The 23,674-nt window shown below is 45.0% G+C and overlaps 1 protein-coding gene across 3 annotated transcripts in view; it reads right to left on the minus strand.

Moving 5' to 3' along the window:
• Positions 1-213: 213 nt before the first annotated feature.
• The window catches only part of B3GNT9 (UDP-GlcNAc:betaGal beta-1,3-N-acetylglucosaminyltransferase 9), an 86,509-nt gene continuing 63,048 nt past the window's right edge, over positions 214-23,674 (minus strand). For 2 of the 3 annotated variants that reach the window (XM_063945425.1, XM_063945424.1), the window contains exon 2: positions 214-3,104. In XM_063945425.1, the coding sequence (XP_063801495.1) occupies positions 1,812-3,041 (1,230 nt within the window). In that variant the 5' untranslated portion in view covers positions 3,042-3,104 and the 3' untranslated portion in view covers positions 214-1,811. Of the gene's footprint in view, positions 3,105-13,296; positions 13,462-23,674 lie in introns of all 3 variants that reach the window. The other variant, XM_063945426.1, reaches the window with a different exon arrangement.

Genomic DNA, 23,674 nt, shown 5'->3' on the forward strand with positions numbered 1-23,674 from the left:
ATCTCTCTCCCCCTCCTTCACCCATCTCTCTCCCCCTCTACTTCCCATCTCCCCCTTCCTCCCATCTCTCTCCCCCTCCTTCACCCATCTCTCTCCCCCTCTACTTCTCATCTCCCCCTTCCTCCCATCTCTCTCCCCCTCCTTCACCCATCTCTCTCCCCCTCTACTTCTCATCTCCCCCTTCCTCCCATCTCTCTCCCCCTCCTTCACCCATCTCTCTCCCCCTCTACTTCCCATCTCCCCCTTCCTCCCATCTCTATCTCACTGTGTTCCCTTCACACTATTTCTCATCCTGTTCCTCCTATCTCCCCCTATTGTCACTTCAAGCTCTGGGGAAGGAGGGGAGGGCATCATGTAGACAGTGAAAGTTGTGAGGGGGCAGCTCGCCCTGCACTTGTGGTAGAAGGGCATCCATGTGGGTTATATAATAGACATATACATTATACAATGGTGCTTTTAATACTCCTGTTTCCCTGGGTTACATAGTTGCCAGCACTCTCTTTTTTTTTTGGGTGGGTGGGGGGGGGGGGGGGGGGGGGAGGGGGTGGGGGGGGGTTGGAGGTTAATTTCTGATTCGGGTTAAATTTTAATTCTTATGACTAGTTCTACAAATAAGAAAAGATCAGTGAATTTCTAACATTAGCATCTGTAATACACTTACACACCTAAGGATGTATTTTGTTACACAAGATTTTTCATCAACGGATGGCAAGTGCCCTCTCTCTATTGAATACATTATATTCAATGCTGTAAACAGCATAAAATAGATTCCATTATACAGAGATGTGGCAAGCAGGTCAATCACATTCCTATGCTCCAAATACTGCAAGGAGACATTTTTAAAACCACAAGCATCTTCTATGGTCTTAGAAGGGGATGTGGTCAATACCGACACTGTGATCCCGACCGGCACTATCCCGACATATTCTCCCTCTGTGGGTGTCCACGACACCCATAGAGTGAGAACAAATTAGTGTGCCGAGCGTAGCGAGGCACCGTGCCTGCAGCGTGGCGAGCGCAGCGAGCCCGCAAGGGGCTGCGTTGCGCTCGTCCCCCTGTCGGGATTGTGCCGGTCGGGATCCCGGTGTCTGTATTCCGACCGCCGAGATTCCATCCGGTGGTATCGCGTTCTGATCCCCCTAGAAGAGACACACATATATGAGTGGGCAGCAGGTCAGCTGGTTTTGCCCCTCAGGTGAGGCTTCCTCCGATACTCATCCATGGACCTATCCCTGTACTGGAGATATTCTGATGTTCTATAGCGCCACTGTAAATTAGAATGCTCCATTATAAGCCAGTAAGAAATTATAACAGATCTTATCACAAAAATCTCTGAAATATATTTCAATTGCACCTGTCTACTGAACACACTGGAGACAGCTGTTCACTGAGTTTGCGACACCCAAGTTGTGCCTTGTGCCTCTGGAGGTGGAACGATTTCCTAGTAACCCGACATTTATGACTCAGCAGTTATTATTTTACCAAGTCCAATAAATGTTGCCGCTCCTATTAAAGTGGTTGAAAAGTGTGCAAATAACAGTGGTGACGAGTACAACTTACAGTGGGGGCATAGCGGCAACTAACTGTTTTAAGGTCAGTGCTACATAAATGACGTTGTAGCAGCTGCAAAAGATAAGGCAAGTTATGAGACGCTTAGAGAAGTGCCACATTCTGCGATGCATTAAAGTGACTTTTAGTGTTGGACTAAGTTGTCCTTGTAGACGTGCCTTGAAGCTTGCATCTTATATTAGATGTGTCTATTAGTCACTGCAATAGTGCAAGGTGGTTCACAGTAGTCTTGTATCCCTTCTTTAGTTTGTGACAGCCTTCCCCGTCTGTTTTGTCTTTTTCCTTTTCCAGTGGAAGGGTTTCTTTATCCGCTGTTTTTGGGAACATGGTGGTTGTTGACTGTGCAGGAGACTCCACATTAGCCAGATCTCTGCTGCCTTCAGGCTGTGCACCACCATCAAGTCCCGGTAGAAGCAGGGATCAAATGTCTCCAGATGGGGAGCAGCTGAGGGCTTTGTAATACCAAATGTTTTAAACCCTTCATGAAGCACTGGTGTGAGATTGATTCTTTGCAAGCACATGCCTAAGAACACATCATCTATTGGGAAGAGTTCCACCTCCTTGCAGGATTGGGACAGTTTTCTCATGGTGACCCCTGACATAAGGAACCCACCCCCACCTGCATATGCTGGGTAAATGCCTAACCCATACATAGTCTCTGGGATGTAGTATTTGCTTTTCTTTGATCGTATTGGTTTGGCATGGTTTATTATATCTCCAACAAACAAGTCTCCAGAGGAATCCTGAGTCTGTAAGAAATGGATCAGATTCTCTACATTGACAAAAACGTCCGCGTCGCCCTTGAATATAAATTTAACGTTGCTGCAGAAGTCTTCTGCCCAGCTGAGGAAGTGGATCTCCTTCAGGGTTAGGTTGAAGAAAGTATCAAGGAAATCCCACAGTAAAATATCTTTGTAGTAATGACTTTCATGTTGCATGAGCGACTCCCACATAGACACTGCAGTCTTATTCCTGGGAGTACCCAAAAGGAATATTCTCCGCACTCTCGCCCCATTGATAATTCCTTCTCTGCCCCAAGTCTTGCGGACACTTTCTCGTCGGTCAAAGTCTTCCACAATGGACTTCACAGCAATCAGCAGGAACGTATCTCCTGAGGGCTTCGTACACTTGTTTGGCTGGTTAATCAGCAGGCTGAAGTTACGATGATCTTTACTCCTAAGATATTGTTGGAAGTCAAAGGGGGGTTGTGTCACCAAAGCTGGAGTGGTGGGCTTGACCTCCTCGCTGCCATCCCGTGCATTGTATACATCAGAGAGGAGTTTTGCTCTACCTGCCTTACCCTCAGACTCAAAGAATGTTTTGGGCTTTGCAGTTGTAGGTAGGGATTTGGACTTGTTGAGTTTAACAGGGAATAGTCTTTGTGTTGGTCTCATTAAAGTGTAGAGTAATGTACACAGAACAATCACCAGGAACAGAGTGCACAGAATATCCGCCTTAAGCCGAACTCTCATTGTTACCTTAGCGTTTTCTAGTATTACGTTCTCATGTGAGGAAGCAGCATGTTGTCAGTCCATCTGAAAGAATTGAAACATAATGAATACAGAGCTAATGCCATTTATGGGGGAACCATCATACAACAGTTATGTATAAATAGTTATCTATCTAGGGTGAAGAAGAAAAAAAAAGAATTACTAATAGACAATTAAGGGCAAATGTAATAAACCTTAAGGCCCATACACACTTGACGATGCACACGTCGTTAACGACTTCCCTTGAACTTCCCTTCAACAGCTGAGCAAACGACATGAGCATACACACTACCAACGACCAAAGACCATTCATCGTTGAAGCATCCAAGCTGAACAATTTATTAAAATAATGAGCTGGGAACAGGGCTGATGAACAGTGGCTTGGTCGTTGGTCGTTCACACCATACACATTCAACGACGTCTCTGGTCGGTAACGACCATAGTGGAAATTGAGCATACATGCTCTACAGATAAGCGAGGGTCGTTAACGTCCCACGGGGCCGTGCATCGGTGGTCGTCGGATCCATACACACTTGACGATATAATGAGTGACGTCGTTGATGAGGGCTGAAATGAACGACGTCGCTCATTTTATCGTCAAGTGTGTATGGGCCTTTAGAGAGAGCTAAAGTGGAGAAGTTGCCCATAGCAACACATCACCTGTCATTTTATAGACTGTGCAAGAACAGTAAGTAATAGCTAGAAACTGATTGCTATGGGCAATGTCTACACATGGGTTCGGTATGTAATACCGCCGCCCGGGATGCCGAATGTCGCTATCCCGACATCAGCACCCCGAGCATTGGGATGCCGACAGGGTGGCGAGGGCAACTAAGCCCCTTGCGGGCTCGCTGCGCTCGCAACGCTGTGGGCTCAGCTATGAGTGTCGTGTATACCCATAGAGGGGGAATCACCTATCTCACCGGGTATCGGCGGCGGTATGGTGCCCCTGTTGAGATACCGCCATCTTTATTGTGACCGCCGGGATCCCGACTGTCGGTATGCTAACCGCATACCCTACACTTTATCACTCTCAAAGATTTGATACATCTCCCCCTAATGTTACATTTCAGCACAAATAAAAAACGAATAATATCAATCACTGCATTATGTGTTTCGGGTGGCAGCCATCCTTAATGTGCTTTTGTTTCCTAAATGTTGAATCCTATTAATAAAATGGAAAACTAAAACCATATATTTCATGGGTGTCCTCAGACAGCAAAGGGTAAATATTTTGTGAGTCAGCCCTAAACCCTGACTTTTCAGTTCTAGTTGAAACAGCTGGAACGTCTTTCAATGACTAAACTTTTGGAAGCCATTCTGGTTATAGAAATCAGAGTTCCTTACAGATCTGGGAACACATGGCCAACAGTGCAGAGTTTGGCACAGAAAACACTTTTTCCTATGTGTCATAACTTAGTTCAATGCCTAACTTCATAAGCTTTTAGGCTGAGCTATCTCCTTTTCCTGCAAGGTGGGTATAGAAATCATGTGACATTAGTGTAAACATGTGAACTGGGACTTAAAACCAAAGTGTGAATTTTATGAGTCTCTGCAGGCACAAAGGGATTACAGCTTGCCAGTCCCTCCTAGCCTTTCCAGGAACAGGATTCCCACAGCAGATGGATGCTTCATCATAATTGCTTCAGACATTTGCTCCGCTTGCCCAGCAGATACTTTCCGTTCAATTTGGCATAAATGTGACTATTGTGATTAGAATGCTGTCTCCGTCTTTGGTTAAGAACAGCCATGTGGATTCAATTATGGAGGTTTAATATTAACGTGCTAGATGTCTCTTGTCCCACCAGACAGATAAAGTAATCAGAGATGGATTAAAACATTATGGGGCCCTAGGCTCCAACTAGTTTGGGCCACCATGCCTCCCAGTCCCTCCCCCTTCCCCCTCTATTTGTTGAGAAGGACAAAACATAAACAACGGATTAGTGTAAGGCGGGCCACCTTTTCCCCACTGGGCCCGTGATGGTAGTCTAGGATGCCTAATATATGATCCAGTTATGAAGGTGATGCAGATACAGTACACTCAGTATAGTACTTTGCTAACTTGTACCTAGCACAGGGACAAAGTGGTGGAATGAGCTGTTTTGGTGGCCAAAGCAAAGTACCTATTTTCCCACCTTTCTTACCATAAATATTTACATACAGTACCCTACAGTGTCACACACAGCAGTAGTCCCCATCATATAATATATATCTCTTGTGACTAGCGTGTAAATCATAGTACAGGGCTACAAGGATACATACGTTATCCCGGCAGACGGGATGCCAGCTGTCACTATGCCGACAGCGGCATCCCATCTGCCGTAATACCAGGAACGAGACAGCAAATCCCCTCGCTGCGCTCGCCACAGGTTCTATTCCCACTCGGTTGGTGGCGTGGACCATGGGAATACTGGTCAGGATAGACGGGATTCCGTTTGTCGGTAATTTGCCGGCTGTTGGGATGCCGGCATCGGTCTACTGAACACTGGGATTCCAACAGCCATTATATTGACTGCATCCCGGGCTATACTGCAGGATTTCTACAGAATGTCTGAAAATGCTTGAAAAACTGCCACAATAAGTATAAAACAAGCACTTTACAACGTGTTGCTTATTCACACTTTTTGCTGCCCGTGCGATCAACTAGACGCCGCCTATGGGGAGTGTATTTCTGCATAGCAGGGCTGCGAACGCTTGTGCATCCCTGCTATGCAAAAAAGGTTTCCTTTAAAAGAAGACCAGGGTAAGATTTACTTACCCTGTGTGATCGATCCAGCGATGCAGGTCCCGGAATTGATGTCAGACATCCGCCCTCCAAACACCTGGATACGCCTGCGGAAAATGGTCAGTTGGCGCCCCGGAACGCATTCCTCCTGTCAACCTTCTTGCGGTTGCTGCTGCGACCGCTTTTGTTGTTAGCGGCGTCGCTACCCACGACGGCTGTTGCCGGGCAATGCCGTGCCTGTGCAATGCGGCCGCCGCGCATGCACAGAACCGACCCATTTGCACCGCTGCGACAAACAGCAGCGTGCGAACGGTTCAAAATGACCCCCACCGTCTTAAATTATATGAAGTAGCTTTAAAAGGGTCAAATGTTTGAGCCCATACAATAAATACTGCAGATGTGCAAATTTACAGTCGCTGCCAATATTGCACATACCCATGATTAATGTGGAATGCAATTGTTCAGCATAAAAGCAATCTTCATCGTGCAGGGGACACTGAGAGGACCATTCCCTCCAGCTGTACCTTTTTAGCAGGTACAGGACCTTTTTTTTATGGTCTGTACCGATTTTTGGATTTCCAAACTTCCATTGAAAGTATAAGGAAAGGAGCGTGGCCACGCCCCCTTTACCTGCGGCCACGCCCCCTTTTCTAATTTGTACCGATTTTTATGTGTAAAATGTTGGAGGGTTTGGAGGACTGGATGACACACGGACAGGACAGACAGAAACACAAGCAGCACTGACAGTGCTAGAAGCCAGAATCACGGGTCACTTACTCCATCTGGTTAAACACCTTTGATGGTAAAAGTATTCAACATCGGCCATAGACCATCAATGATTCTGAATAATTAATGGTCGATGGCCATACCTAGTTCTGCTACTTCCTGAACTGATCCCTCCCCTCACATCTGCTGTCAGCATCTTGCAGTGCCTAGAGATCCTACATCACAGAAGAGATTATTCCCTGGTGGCTAGTATATAATACAGATCATACCTGTGGTAACTAGTGTACAAACAAAAAGGGTATGCAGTTAAAATACCAGCTGTCGGGATCCCGGCATACAGAGACCAATGCCGGAATCCCGGCAGCCGATGAAATACCCACCCGCACTGCTCCCATGAGAACAGGACATTTATAATTTTCTCAAAATAATGTTATTACAGTTTTCCTCCATCTGTTGGTTCCTGCAAATTTATTTTTCTCTTCTTTTTCTTCTCATAGCGTACTTCCACCCCACTGTGTGCTATTCCTGTAATGTTTGCCTCCACGGACTGCATACCCTGCCAGCAGCAACCTACGCAGTGCGCCGCAGATGGTTGCCTCGGATGGTTCCTCCATGGGCAGGGTGTGCTTCATTTGGATCTTTCCGCGCAGGGTGTAGCATACTACTATACCCGTTTCAGTTTTCCCATACATGCATTTGGCTATTGTATGGCTCAGCTCCCACAGTGTAACCTTCGTAGTGCGACCAACATGGCTGCCTTATCTGGTGCGCTTGTGGATGGGATAATAAATACATGAACCTGATGGTTTTGTTGGAACCCTACTCTGAACTTTAGGACTCTGAAATCACCCCCATGTTGTGTCATCTCTTCCAGGGGTGGACTATTCCACCCTGGGTAATCCTACACTGTGCGCCCAAGATGGCTGCCACACCTGGTACTTTGTGAGGGTGGAATACACAACCCTTGGAAGTTATTACCCAAAATGCCTACACAATCATGCATTATGCTTTCTGTGTGCTCAAGGTTTTCTTTTATGTCTGTGTGGCAGATCTATTGCTCTATTACTTAAATCTTCTGTATTATGTGCATTGTTTTTGATGTCTGTAAAGCGCCTTGAGTCCTGTTGGAGAAAGAGCGCTATGTAAATAAAATAATAATAATTATTATTATTATTATTATTATTATTAAATACCGCCAGACAGAATCCCGACATCTGCCGGGTACTCCCACTCGGTTGGTATGTTAACGCCAGCAACCAAGTGAGAACATAACCTGTGGCGAGTGAAGCAAGCTCATGTGGGGACTCGATGCCTTGCTGACGGGATTCCGAGAGACGGATTCCACTGTCTGTATACTAACAGCCGTCATCCCGTCTGTCAGTAAAACATACCGATTCCACAAAAAGTGGCCATTCATTGGTGGCAAGTGTATAATTTATGGGCCTTTCAGTGGTTGCCAAAGTAAAGCCAAAGACTAGTGACGCATACGCGACGCATACGCCAGGTACGCGGTGACGCATACGCATAGTGACGCATACGCGAGGTACGCGGATTCGTAGAGCGCCAGACTGAAGAGGGCAATGCGTTTGTGGTACGGGATGGAGCAGCATCCATGGAGAAGGCCACAATAAGATGGTGGAGGAGGTACTTCAACGTCAATTTAAGCACTGTACTGGGCTTTGGGCACGGTAAGAAGGAGAGATGGGGGCCCAATGGTACGTCAGTTGGCGCAAGTGCTCTCACCCCTGTAGTGTCACATCCCCGCAGCGGCTGGAGCATCATCCCTCAGTCTACAAGCACTACTTACAACAAGCCGCTGCTGCCAGAGGCCAGGGATTCGGAACCATACTGCATGCATCCCTGGTGTCCCGAAAGACAAAGCTGGGCCACAGTAGCCAGTGAGTGTGTGCCTGAAGGGCTGGGCAGGAGGCATCACAAGGTGTAGTGAGCATGGACTGCAGTGTGTATGTTTAGGGAGTACTAGGGAGCAAGGACCTGGGTGCAGTGTGTAGGAAGCAGGGACTACAGGTGGTGTGTGTAGGGAGTATGGAACAAGGACTGGGGGAGTGTGTAGGAAACAGGCACTTCAGAGTGAGGCAAGGGGGGGGGGTGCAGTGAGCAGGGACCGCAGGGTCGGTGCTTGTTTGTGTAGGGAGCAGGAACCACATATATATATATATATATATACTGTATATACTGTAGTGTATACAGTATGTGATGTGTGTTTGTATGTATGTATATGTGTGTGTCATTATGAATTGGGGGCACTGCTGTGTGGGGGCCCTGCATATTTTGCCAGTGCTAGGACCTACAATTTCTGATGGCAGCTCTGGTTCCCGTTCTGAGGTGAGTTCCCGCTGTGTACTTGTAGTGTCGCTGCAGCTGGACAGATCACTAGTAGTGCACATCATGCAGAGAGAGGAACAGGCCAAAGCTAACTTCAAGAAGAGACTGGCGTCCATATCACCCCAGCCTCAGTCACCCACTATCTCCCTGTCACCCCAGTTACCTACTATATCCCTATACCCTTGGTGTTTACAATTATGTGACCATGCCCCTTTCTTGTGAGACCACACCCCTTTTTTCCCCACGCGCCTTCGGCGCACGCTGTCCCTTTAAGAAGTTTATCCCATCAAAGGGCACCATTTGCCTACTAAACAAAATAAGCTCATGTCAGCCATGCCAAAGACAATTCCCCAGCAACCAGTATAAAATGCAGAGCATGCTCCCTGGTGGCCAGTGTAAAATAGGGGTTACTTTACTGAATGGTGCACTTTATATATTCAACCTTTAATGTTTCTGTTATCAAAATAAGGGGAAAATAAAAAATGAACATTGCTACCGTGTTTCCCCGATAATAAGACCTACCCTTACTTCTGCAGAACGGTCCAAAATACGCCCTACCCCGAAAATAAGACCTAGCTAAATCCCCATTTTTTCCATTCCCTGTGCTACACTACAATGCCCCCAGCTCCGCCCCCCCCCCCCCTCCCCCGCATGAAATGGATGCCGCTGTTAAAGATTTAACAGTGGCATCCAATCACAGCGGCAGCGTTTCACTCTCTCACAGTGAGCGCGCACCCCCCCCCTTCGTTCTCTGTGAATGACGCTGGCGTGCGTGCCAGCGCCATTTACAGCAGCGCCACGGAGGAGAGTACAGAAAAAGAGGAAAGTGAAAACAAAACAAAAAAACGGTAAGTAAAGTATTGTAAAGCAGGTCTGAGGGTCAGGAAATGGAGGCGCAAGAAATCCAGGCCGGAATTCAGGGTTTGGACACATATGATAATGTTGTTGAAGAAGATGAATAAAGTTGTTGAATAAAGTTAGATTTTTTTTGTTCACACTTACCTGTTTATTGAAATTGCTGTCAATGTTAATTAAAATAAGACCTACCCCGAAAATAAGCCCTATGGTGTTTTTTGGACCGAAAAAAAATAAAATAAGATAGTGTCTTATTATCGGGGAAACACGGTATAAGTCATTTCAAAGGCAAATAAATATGTAATGCACATTCATCCACAAAGAAAAGTCATATTGTAACATCTCACATGTAAGGGGAGGTGTGTCAAGCTTTGGAGAGAGATAAAGTGGAGGCTGACTAATTCAATCAATCATCTCCTGACATTTATTTACCACAGTCAATGAAATGACTGTTTGCTTTGGAAAACTACTCCACTTTATCCATACCTCCCAACTGTCCCGATTTTCGGGGGACAGTCCCGCTGTCCCACCCGCGGGCCGCAGTTTCCCGTGGTGGTGCGGGTGGCAGTTGGGAGGCTCCTGCACTCGTTGCTCTGCTTAGCAGAGCCGCAATGAATAGACGCTGTGCGCATGCGCACAGCGTCTATTCAGTAGAGCCAGAAGGAGAGGGGGCATGCCAGCGGCTCACAGAGTGCTGGGCATGCCCCCTCAGTGATGAAAACGGGGGCGTGGCACATAATTGCGGGCACTCCTGCGAAGCCAAGCACCTTTTTCGTAGGTTACGCCCCTGTGTGTCCCTCTTCTGGTGCATCGAAAGTTGGGAGGTATGCTTTATCTCTCCAAGGCTTGATACATCTCCCCTATAGGGCCAAATGTACAGTAATATCCAGCACGATTCCGGTGAGATAGTTATTAGCTTTAAAGCAGCAATTGGTTTAAAGGCAAAACCAGGTTGGCATGTGTTTTTGGATTCTTTAATACCTGTTGCTACAAGAGTCCTTCTAGAAAGTCAACATGCTCTGAGAGCAAAACAAATCTGAGTGATTATGGTGTAAAGAGATTAGGACAGATTTAATTTAGGGGGAGAATCCTTCCAGGCTGGAGTGTGTGCAGTCTTTATTTTCCCCACAAAAAGACAGCAGAGGCATTGTGGCACATTACGGGGGTGTAATGTGTGCCCGCGCCCATTTTGTGTGTGCAAGCCTTCGATCCAACACAGTTGTCCCAAATCAGAATGGAACTGAATTTTAGCAGGTATGACCGATACTGCTCCAAGCCAGTTCATGTCCTTGATAAATTGCAGTGATACATGATTTGTTATGACCTTGATAAGCGGCAATAAAAGAATCATCCTTATCACAGCAGGCTGATAAATTGGTTCTTAAATCTAGCTTTATTTCCTTACACGTTGGTTACCTCAGGGCCAGATTAATAATGGGGCAGATGGAGCTACAGCTACAGTCCTTCACAATAAAAAAGGGCCATCATCATAACAGTATGATGATAACAAGCCACCTAGCTGGCCACAAGATCGGCCATAAATCATGAGTTTAAAATTTTCTCATAAAATTCTGCAATTTTTCTATTTTTTTGTATTTTGTGGGACAGTGGGTCTGATAGTGTGAGGGAGTACACACCCAAATGTCTCTGACCACACCCACACAGCACTGACCACACCCACAAATCACTGGTCACAGCTCCTCCCCTTCTCAGTATAGGCCCGTAAAACAGTTTAAGCCTCAGACCCATGTGGCCCTTCATCCGGCCCTGTGTATTCTGCACCACTAGTGAAACATCTGGGCCATGGGCTCTGAGAATGTCACTGGTCCCCACACAACAAACAAGTCTTGATTAATTGGCAAATGCAGGGCTGGATAAAGGGCAATACGGGCCTGGAGCTGAAAATGTTCAAGGGCCTATTCTGAGACAAACATACATTATGTGAAACAGCAAAAGGCACACCGCATTATAGTGCTAGATGCATCATCACTTGGAAAGTGATAAAATGGAGAGTGAAAAATTACCAGCCAATCAGCTCCTAACTGACATTTTTCAAACACAGCCTGTGACATGGCAGTTAGGACCTGATTGGTTGGTGCTTTTTCACTCTCCATTTTATCACTTTCCAAGCGATGATGCATCTAGCCCTATGTATGTTTGTCATGTAACTGTGTTCCTCTGGCATGTACATCTCTCCTGGTTCGGAGTCCAAACAAACTCCCTTTATCATATATGCTCAATCTTTCCTTGTCACAATGCTGTCTCCCACATACAGTATGTCCCTTCACTTGCTCCTTGGCACATATGCTAATCACTCTCCCCTTCTCACGTGACGTCACCCTCCTATCACTTATCATATATGACTCTCGCTCTCTCTTCCATTGTGACCTATATTATCCTTGGTCACGTATCATATTGGCCAATTTGAGTGACAGACTAGCATGGTAGTTATATGTAACACTGGGAGACAGATACAGCAGAATATGTGACAAGGAAAGAGTGGCATAGTAACAGGTGCAATTTAATTAGTAAAATTAGTGATCCAGCTATTAGTAATGTACATATAACTGATAACACTTGACCTTCTGCCTAACAATAATGTATCAAACTATAATTCCGCTTACAGCTGGTGCAAAACACAGCTGCCAGGCTGTTAACCAACCAGCCCCGTTCTAGCCACATAACACCCATCCTCTACTCCCTTCACTGGCTGCCTGTAAGATGGTTAATCATCCTCAAGATTGGCTTACTGAGTTTCAAAGCACTTCATGACCAGGGCCCTAGGTACCTGAAGCAGCTTCTGATCCCATACTGCCCCACTCGATTACTGCGATCTGTAGATGAAGGACTTTTAGCAGTACCTAGAATCTACCGTAATTCATCTGGGGGTCGAGCTTTTAGTCATGCGGCTCCGACTCTATGGAACTCACTTCCCCGCACAGTGCGAGAGGCCCCAACTATAGAATCCTTCAAAAGTAGACTCAAGACTTTCCTGTTTACTCAAGCATTTCCATAATGTCCCTTTTAGTATCTTCATGCTTCTGTATTTTATGAAAAGCTTTTCTGTACTTCATTATTTTCTGTACTTCATTATTTTCTGTACTATATTATGCTATGTATCTGTTAAGCGCCTTGAGTCCTATTGGAGAAATAGCGCTATATAAATAAAATTATTATTATTATTATTATTATTATTATTATTATATGAATCAGGTTTTGGTTGCAGCGATCTGTTCTAAACACTTATATTTTCCAGTATAAGTGAGCACCAACTGCCTATCACTGACTGTAAGATACTGAAGTATTACTATGCAAGACATCCCCAGACTCAGATCTATCTCTCTGCAGATCTGCTATTTCCTGTTGTGTTATAATATGCCACATATTTAACTAATAAAAGGAACATCTGCCTAAGCCTCTCGTCCTCAAAACAGGTCAACAGTAAAAAGTTCCCATCGCTGCAGGAGAAATGAAACTCTATTAACGTACCTCCACTGCCCTGGTGTTTGTAATAATGGGGTTAATAAAACATACAGTATGATTTCAAGCAACGCGCAAAAGAATAACGGTATAAACCCTACTTACTTTACCCATGTAGAGGTATTCTTAAGTTATGACGACCTTCAAAGAAATCCATTTGTGCAGCCAGAACCATGACAACGAGCTATGAAGTGGTCACTTTTCTGAAACAAACTCTTTGTGGTGGCATGGAATTTTGGATGCCCTCTCCTAGCAGATCGATAAAGCATTCTAGAAGAGAGGTAACCAATCTTACCCTATGTGCGGAACAGGAAGAGTCTGAAACAATACAAAAATCTAGCTTAGACCCATATGTGAAAAGGGAGGTGTTCCCTCGGGAGAGAGATGTCTATTGGCTGAGGAGACACAGATGTGTGTATAGTGGCTCCAGGACATGTTGTGCTTCTCATATTCTAGGTTGCATTATTTCCAAATATGAGTAAGCCCTTTCTTCTGACAGATATTACCATTCCAACTGTGGACTGTTTTCCAGACAAGTGTCGCACACAGCTTCTGTTTACAGATTGTAGCATCTAATAAACTCCTATAGCTCTGCTGCAGCCAATATAGAAACCCACTTTATAAAATGATGGTGGTGCTCGAGTTTACAACCCCATGTGACTAACAAATCCCATGCATAGACCTAGATTTGTGGCAGCATAGACATCATGGCACCCATGGAACTGGCATCTATGGTTGTCAACAATTGCAAAATGATTTACATTTATGTTTTGCAGTCAAGATGAGGCATCACATGTGCCTCAGTGGACCTCAGAGCACTACAGTCCGTGTCACGCAGGGTCACCCTATAGCGAGCATATAGTGATTGGAACATTAACAGCTTAAGGGACCTGGTCACAGGAAGCACTTGCATGTACTATCCCATATAGTTGCTGCCCTTCTGCTAGATCGAACATGTTATGTGAAATCTTCCATGGACCATTGAGGTATCTCCATAGCTCCCTGCATCACTGGCTCTGCTGCCACCTTTAAAGATTTAGGAGTAGCAGGCAAAAGACTTGGGAGTCTATTTACTAAGCCAATCAGCTCTTAACTGTCATTTTTCAAACCCAGTCTATGACATGACAGTTATGAGCTGATTGGCTGGTACTTTATCTCCTACCACTTTTTCTCCATACAAGGCTTAGTAAATAGACCCCTTGGCTACCAGTCTGTGCTGAACCCTTGGACCCCTGCAAAATACTGCTGCAACCTTCCAGCAATTATCCCGCCCCTAAGTAATAATGTTCTCTTCAAAATAAATATATATATATATATATATAATGCAAATGTGCTCCGGCACTCCGGTCCTCCCCCTCAGGGTGTATCTTGCTTCGGTGCCTTCCCCAGGGATGCTCTCCCTCACATGTACCGACAATAGAAATCAAAAGGCGGCACTCGAAGACTGTAGTAAACAGTGAAAAAAACTGTATTTGTGCGGTCAACGTTTCGGGGACCACCTCCCCGTCTTCAGGACAAACAAATAGTGACAATAGTGAACTTTAAATACACACTTACCCCCCTCCTCTTTCTGATCTCCCCGCCAGCGACCGCCGTGGACACGCCAGCCGCACTTCCTGTCCGCGGCTCTGAATGCTTCTTTCTAACCGGAAGTGACGTCTCATTGTGGGCCGCGTGACCATGGCGACGCTGGGGGGGAAGAAGAAAAAGTGAACACTTAATCCCTAGTGCTTAAAATCAGATCATACAACATATATATAATTAAGAAACGGTAGCTTATTTTTTTAAAAGAAAGAAAACTCGCTCCGCTATCATGTCATCAATATGTATAGTTAAAAACAACATTTTTTGCAATCACTATTAAAACATTCAATGTGTTCACGATGTCTCTTGTGGTACTTTCAGTGATTAAAAATTTACTAAATTAAGACCTGTACAACCACCGGATAATTATTACTCGGCTGGTGTCAGGATAGGTGCTTCACTCCAAAATTATTTATTTGTGCACAGTAATTAATGTTCCTTAAAACAACATATGCTGATGTTTATTTTGGCTGCTGATAGATTATTCTGTTTAATTTGGAGACTTTTCCCCTATTATCATTCCTAGTTACTGCTTATAGTGACCTTCTATATACGGCATTTGCTGGCAGTTATGTATTTAAATTTAAATTTATTGCTAACCTTACAAAAAATTAATCAAGCCCAGACTGTCATTCAAACCGCCCGGTTTCAGGGTATTTAATTTGTGGATCCACCTGGACTCTAGTTGCAATAACTGTTGTCCTCGATTGCCACCTCTGGGCTGAATTGGCACATGATCGATGATCCTGTGTTTAAATGTGGCCATACCATGTCTGTTATCCAAATAATGTCTGGCCACAGGTTGGTCTGCGCTACCGGTTGCTAAGGCGTTGCGTATTGCCTGTCTGTGCTGTGCCATTCTGATCTTAAACTGGCACTCCGTCTTGCCGATGTAATAGCGCCCGCATGGGCACATAATGGCGTATACCACAAATTTAGTGCTACATGTCAGTGGCCATCTAATGGGGAATTTCTTCCCCGTATATGGATGGACAATATTATCACCAGGTGACATGTGGGAACACGTGGTGCAACCTGTGCACTTGTAGCAGCCATTTTTGCGTGTTAAGAAATTCTTTACTGGGGGTGCTTTGAATTTGGACATGTCCGTCTTGACCACTATATCCCTGATGCTTTTACCTCTTTTATGGCTAGGCATCAGTCTCTTATCTTTAAAGATTTGTAAGTCTGGGTCTGTTGTGACAATGGGCCACAACTTCTGTACCTGCTTTTTAGTGGTCGCACTCCTAGTAGAGAATTCATTCACCCATGGAATGACCTTGGTCATATCCTTGGCCTCAGCTGGTTGCAATAGCTCTTCTCTCTTTTTACCCAAGGCCTTAACCTTGGCTGCCTGCAATAATTTTCTGGGATATCCCCTTTGGAGAAATCTTTGCTCCATTTCATCCAATTGGGATATCCTCTGTTGTTTGTCGCTATTCACCCTGCAGACACGCAGAAACTGGGAGTAGGGGAGCCCCTTAACTGTGGCTGGGGGGTGGAAACTGTCATGCCTTAACATGGTGTTCCTGTCTGTCGGTTTTTTATACAGACTAGTGATGATCTGCTTATCTTGGATTTTGATGTGAATATCCAAGAAGCAGATCTCTGTCTTGCTGCTTATTGCGGTAAACTTGATGGGGCTGGTTGTGGCATTATGTATCGCCACCAGCTCCTGTAATGCCAACTCTGTGCCTCTCCAAAGCAGCAATAGGTCATCTATATACCTATAATAGACGAACAAGCAGTCCGCCACCGTTTTCTCTGCAAAAAAGAGCTCTCTCTCTACTACCCACATGTAGGAATTGGCGAACGAGGGTGCCACCGAAGACCCCATGGCACACCCCGTTAGCTGCCTGTAATAAATCCCATCAAAAATAAAAAAATTGTGGGTAAGTGTGAATTCCAACAACAAAATAAAGAAATCTACATCAGGTCCTTCATAATGTCTGTTCCCTGTTATCAGCTGTCTTACAGCCTGTAGACCCTGTGCATGGGGTATGCACGTGTAGAGGCTTGTGACGTCTAGGGTGGCTAGTACGACATCTGTCGGTACCTCCTTGATGGACAGGAACTTCCTGAGCAGCATACTAGAGTCTTTTAGATGGGAGACCGTGTTCTGGATGCAGGGTTGTAGGTAAGTGTCCAAGTACACTGCGGCTGGCTCGCACAGAGACCCCCGGGCGGATATGATCGGTCTTCCCGGAGGCCTCTGTGCGTTCTTGTGTATCTTGGGGATTGTATACAATATAGGTGTTACTGGATATTCCGGACACAGCTTCCTGCCAATTTCAGCTGTTATCAACCCCTCATCCTGTGCTTCCTGTAACAAACTCCCCAATTGTGTTCTGTAATCCTGTGAAGGATCAGAACTCAATCTGCAGTAGGTGTCCTGGTCGCTCAACAATCGAAGACATTCTGTCTTGTATTCTAAAATGTCCTGTATTACTACGGCCCCACCCTTGTCCGCATTGCGGATGACAATGTCTTTGCGGTTGCTTAGATCTTTTAGAGCAGCACGTTCCTCCTTCAATAAATTATGATGTTTATGAAGGGGTATGTTTTTGCCTGCTGTCTCCAGCATCCTGTAAAAAGTTTTTATCGATGAGTTATGTGAGACTGGATCAAACCGCGACTTAGGTCCCAAACCCTGAATCCTTGGTGGTAGTATAACTTTATCTTTGCTGGGGGGGATTTTACTAAAATGTTCCTTGATCTTAAGGGTACGATGTAATTTAAATGTCTCAACAGACCACCCAAAATCACTACCAGCATTTGTGGGGACATATGACAACCCTTTGTTAAGAACACTCACCTCAGCAGGTGTGAGGGGGGTTGTAGACAGGTTAAAAATTAACGTGTCTTCCCCTTGGTAGTTTTGCCTTTGTCTTTGGCTTTGTCCTCCCCGTCGCGTTTGCCTCCTTTTCCTCCCCGAGCTGCCACCTTTGCTCGGGTCTTTACCCCTAAAGGGGTCCTCTCGTTTGAGGATATGGCTGATGATGTGTTGGCTTCCTCAGAGTCACTAGCTGAGGTATAGCCGTGCCTGCCACCACTTCGGAATCTCGGATTACGGGTGGGCCTCCTCCTGATGTTCTCTGTTTTGGTGTTACCCAACCAGGTGTAAACTTGGTGTTGCGTGTAATCCATCTGCACTTTTCTCAATTTCTCTTTCTTGAATTTCAAGAGATTGTTTTTGTACTGGTCTACTTGTTCGTTGAGTTTGTTCATCCAGGTTTTGGATTGTTCCATGGATAGAGCCGTGGCATGCTCTAGCTCAAATTTGCCAATGTTCTCTCTTGTTCGCTCCAATTCCTTGGTAGATTCCTCAATTACGAGGAGTATCAAGTCCATTGAGCATTTGTTAAGGACCGCGATCCATTTTTTACAGAACTCCATACTGTATCGTCCAATAGTGGGGATATTATGGACTCTGAAGCCCCTCGGTAGTTGTTTCGCTCTGTAATAGTCAGATAGCGTCCGGCTGTGATACAGGTAGTCCATATATAGAAGGTCACTATAAGCAGTAACTAGGAATGATAATAGGGGAAAAGTCTCCAAATTAAACAGAATAATCTATCAGCAGCCAAAATAAACATCAGCATATGTTGTTTTAAGGAACATTAATTACTGTGCACAAATAAATAATTTTGGAGTGAAGCACCTATCCTGACACCAGCCGAGTAATAATTATCCGGTGGTTGTACAGGTCTTAATTTAGTAAATTTTTAATCACTGAAAGTACCACAAGAGACATCGTGAACACATTGAATGTTTTAATAGTGATTGCAAAAAATGTTGTTTTTAACTATACATATTGATGACATGATAGCGGAGCGAGTTTTCTTTCTTTTAAAAAAATAAGCTACCGTTTCTTAATTATATATATGTTGTATGATCTGATTTTAAGCACTAGGGATTAAGTGTTCACTTTTTCTTCTTCCCCCCCAGCGTCGCCATGGTCACGCGGCCCACAATGAGACGTCACTTCCGGTTAGAAAGAAGCATTCAGAGCCGCGGACAGGAAGTGCGGCTGGCGTGTCCACGGCGGTCGCTGGCGGGGAGATCAGAAAGAGGAGGGGGGTAAGTGTGTATTTAAAGTTCACTATTGTCACTATTTGTTTGTCCTGAAGACGGGGAGGTGGTCCCCGAAACGTTGACCGCACAAATACAGTTTTTTTTCACTGTTTACTACAGTCTTCGAGTGCCGCCTTTTGATTTCTATTGTCGGTACATGTGAGGGAGAGCATCCCTGGGGAAGGCACCGAAGCAAGATACACCCTGAGGGGGAGGACCGGAGTGCCGGAGCACATTTGCATTATACTATTAGCCCTTGCACGCCGTGCAGGCGTAAAGGACTACTCAGGGCACCCGGTAACTGTTTTATCTGGTACATGACCACCCTACTTCATCAGGTCTGATCTCACTGGCACGAGCACTTTATTAAGCACTAAATTTATGCACAGCACATTTCTGCACTTTAAATTGCTTTTTGCACGTCGGAAATTAACAACATGGCTACAGCTGCACAGGAAAGTGGAGACCTCACTTCATTCCTGCTTCACTGTGACACATATGATACACTGAGCTTCTCCGACATTGAAGCAGAAAGAATACTACATAAGGAGCCAGCATTCACAGAGTCGGTTACAGCCTCGGGGGATGATATCCAGCGAGAATTGTTCCGTTTAAAAAAACGCGAATTGGACTACCTGTATCACAGCCGGACGCTATCTGACTATTACAGAGCGAAACAACTACCGAGGGGCTTCAGAGTCCATAATATCCCCACTATTGGACGATACAGTATGGAGTTCTGTAAAAAATGGATCGCGGTCCTTAACAAATGCTCAATGGACTTGATACTCCTCGTAATTGAGGAATCTACCAAGGAATTGGAGCGAACAAGAGAGAACATTGGCAAATTTGAGCTAGAGCATGCCACGGCTCTATCCATGGAACAATCCAAAACATGGATGAACAAACTCAACGAACAAGTAGACCAGTACAAAAACAATCTCTTGAAATTCAAGAAAGAGAAATTGAGAAAAGTGCAGATGGATTACACGCAACACCAAGTTTACACCTGGTTGGGTAACACCAAAACAGAGAACATCAGGAGGAGGCCCACCCGTAATCCGAGATTCCGAAGTGGTGGCAGGCACGGCTATACCTCAGCTAGTGACTCTGAGGAAGCCAACACATCATCAGCCATATCCTCAAACGAGAGGACCCCTTTAGGGGTAAAGACCCGAGCAAAGGTGGCAGCTCGGGGAGGAAAAGGAGGCAAACGCGACGGGGAGGACAAAGCCAAAGACAAAGGCAAAACTACCAAGGGGAAGACACGTTAATTTTTAACCTGTCTACAACCCCCCTCACACCTGCTGAGGTGAGTGTTCTTAACAAAGGGTTGTCATATGTCCCCACAAATGCTGGTAGTGATTTTGGGTGGTCTGTTGAGACATTTAAATTACATCGTACCCTTAAGATCAAGGAACATTTTAGTAAAATCCCCCCCAGCAAAGATAAAGTTATACTACCACCAAGGATTCAGGGTTTGGGACCTAAGTCGCGGTTTGATCCAGTCTCACATAACTCATCGATAAAAACTTTTTACAGGATGCTGGAGACAGCAGGCAAAAACATACCCCTTCATAAACATCATAATTTATTGAAGGAGGAACGTGCTGCTCTAAAAGATCTAAGCAACCGCAAAGACATTGTCATCCGCAATGCGGACAAGGGTGGGGCCGTAGTAATACAGGACATTTTAGAATACAAGACAGAATGTCTTCGATTGTTGAGCGACCAGGACACCTACTGCAGATTGAGTTCTGATCCTTCACAGGATTACAGAACACAATTGGGGAGTTTGTTACAGGAAGCACAGGATGAGGGGTTGATAACAGCTGAAATTGGCAGGAAGCTGTGTCCGGAATATCCAGTAACACCTATATTGTATACAATCCCCAAGATACACAAGAACGCACAGAGGCCTCCGGGAAGACCGATCATATCCGCCCGGGGGTCTCTGTGCGAGCCAGCCGCAGTGTACTTGGACACTTACCTACAACCCTGCATCCAGAACACGGTCTCCCATCTAAAAGACTCTAGTATGCTGCTCAGGAAGTTCCTGTCCATCAAGGAGGTACCGACAGATGTCGTACTAGCCACCCTAGACGTCACAAGCCTCTACACGTGCATACCCCATGCACAGGGTCTACAGGCTGTAAGACAGCTGATAACAGGGAACAGACATTATGAAGGACCTGATGTAGATTTCTTTATTTTGTTGTTGGAATTCACACTTACCCACAATTTTTTTATTTTTGATGGGATTTATTACAGGCAGCTAACGGGGTGTGCCATGGGGTCTTCGGTGGCACCCTCGTTCGCCAATTCCTACATGTGGGTAGTAGAGAGAGAGCTCTTTTTTGCAGAGAAAACGGTGGCGGACTGCTTGTTCGTCTATTATAGGTATATAGATGACCTATTGCTGCTTTGGAGAGGCACAGAGTTGGCATTACAGGAGCTGGTGGCGATACATAATGCCACAACCAGCCCCATCAAGTTTACCGCAATAAGCAGCAAGACAGAGATCTGCTTCTTGGATATTCACATCAAAATCCAAGATAAGCAGATCATCACTAGTCTGTATAAAAAACCGACAGACAGGAACACCATGTTAAGGCATGACAGTTTCCACCCCCCAGCCACAGTTAAGGGGCTCCCCTACTCCCAGTTTCTGCGTGTCTGCAGGGTGAATAGCGACAAACAACAGAGGATATCCCAATTGGATGAAATGGAGCAAAGATTTCTCCAAAGGGGATATCCCAGAAAATTATTGCAGGCAGCCAAGGTTAAGGCCTTGGGTAAAAAGAGAGAAGAGCTATTGCAACCAGCTGAGGCCAAGGATATGACCAAGGTCATTCCATGGGTGAATGAATTCTCTACTAGGAGTGCGACCACTAAAAAGCAGGTACAGAAGTTGTGGCCCATTGTCACAACAGACCCAGACTTACAAATCTTTAAAGATAAGAGACTGATGCCTAGCCATAAAAGAGGTAAAAGCATCAGGGATATAGTGGTCAAGACGGACATGTCCAAATTCAAAGCACCCCCAGTAAAGAATTTCTTAACACGCAAAAATGGCTGCTACAAGTGCACAGGTTGCACCACGTGTTCCCACATGTCACCTGGTGATAATATTGTCCATCCATATACGGGGAAGAAATTCCCCATTAGATGGCCACTGACATGTAGCACTAAATTTGTGGTATACGCCATTATGTGCCCATGCGGGCGCTATTACATCGGCAAGACGGAGTGCCAGTTTAAGATCAGAATGGCACAGCACAGACAGGCAATACGCAACGCCTTAGCAACCGGTAGCGCAGACCAACCTGTGGCCAGACATTATTTGGATAACAGACATGGTATGGCCACATTTAAACACAGGATCATCGATCATGTGCCAATTCAGCCCAGAGGTGGCAATCGAGGACAACAGTTATTGCAACTAGAGTCCAGGTGGATCCACAAATTAAATACCCTGAAACCGGGCGGTTTGAATGACAGTCTGGGCTTGATTAATTTTTTGTAAGGTTAGCAATAAATTTAAATTTAAATACATAACTGCCAGCAAATGCCGTATATAGAAGGTCACTATAAGCAGTAACTAGGAATGATAATAGGGGAAAAGTCTCCAAATTAAACAGAATAATCTATCAGCAGCCAAAATAAACATCAGCATATGTTGTTTTAAGGAACATTAATTACTGTGCACAAATAAATAATTTTGGAGTGAAGCACCTATCCTGACACCAGCCGAGTAATAATTATCCGGTGGTTGTACAGGTCTTAATTTAGTAAATTTTTAATCACTGAAAGTACCACAAGAGACATCGTGAACACATTGAATGTTTTAATAGTGATTGCAAAAAATGTTGTTTTTAACTATACATATTGATGACATGATAGCGGAGCGAGTTTTCTTTCTTTTAAAAAAATAAGCTACCGTTTCTTAATTATATATATGTTGTATGATCTGATTTTAAGCACTAGGGATTAAGTGTTCACTTTTTCTTCTTCCCCCCCAGCGTCGCCATGGTCACGCGGCCCACAATGAGACGTCACTTCCGGTTAGAAAGAAGCATTCAGAGCCGCGGACAGGAAGTGCGGCTGGCGTGTCCACGGCGGTCGCTGGCGGGGAGATCAGAAAGAGGAGGGGGGTAAGTGTGTATTTAAAGTTCACTATTGTCACTATTTGTTTGTCCTGAAGACGGGGAGGTGGTCCCCGAAACGTTGACCGCACAAATACAGTTTTTTTCACTGTTTACTACAGTCTTCGAGTGCCGCCTTTTGATTTCTATTGTCGGTATATATATATATATATATATATATATATATATATAAAATTTATTTTTTATTTATTTTCAGTTTAGAAATAAGTTGCAGCAATGTCACTTTAACAGGTAATCTACACTTATATATATTAGCATTTTAAAGTTCAAGCTTATCTATTTATTTTGTTATTTATTATTCTTTCATAATACAGGCACTTCTAAGCCTAGGGTTCTTCTGAGTTATTACACAAAGACTGTCCTTATTTTTACATGGATGAGCTAATGGCTGGCGTAGGATTGTTGGGTATATGTGACCGGTGGTCAGGAGGCCGCTGGTCACAATACCGATGGTGGGATCCCAGCTGTCGGATGGCCGGCAGCAGGACAAGCGGAACAAAGCCCCTTGTGGGCTCGGTGGCTCGCCAGAGGTTATATTCCCACTCTATAGGTGTCGTGAACACCCACGAGTGGGAATAGTCCCTGCTGGTCGGCACGTCTCCAGACTGCCGGTCACATTAACGTAACCTGCGTAGGAAACACAGATATGTACAGAGAGG

This window comes from Pseudophryne corroboree, chromosome 11 (assembly GCF_028390025.1).
Source record: "Pseudophryne corroboree isolate aPseCor3 chromosome 11, aPseCor3.hap2, whole genome shotgun sequence".
Classification (NCBI taxonomy): domain Eukaryota; kingdom Metazoa; phylum Chordata; class Amphibia; order Anura; family Myobatrachidae; genus Pseudophryne; species Pseudophryne corroboree.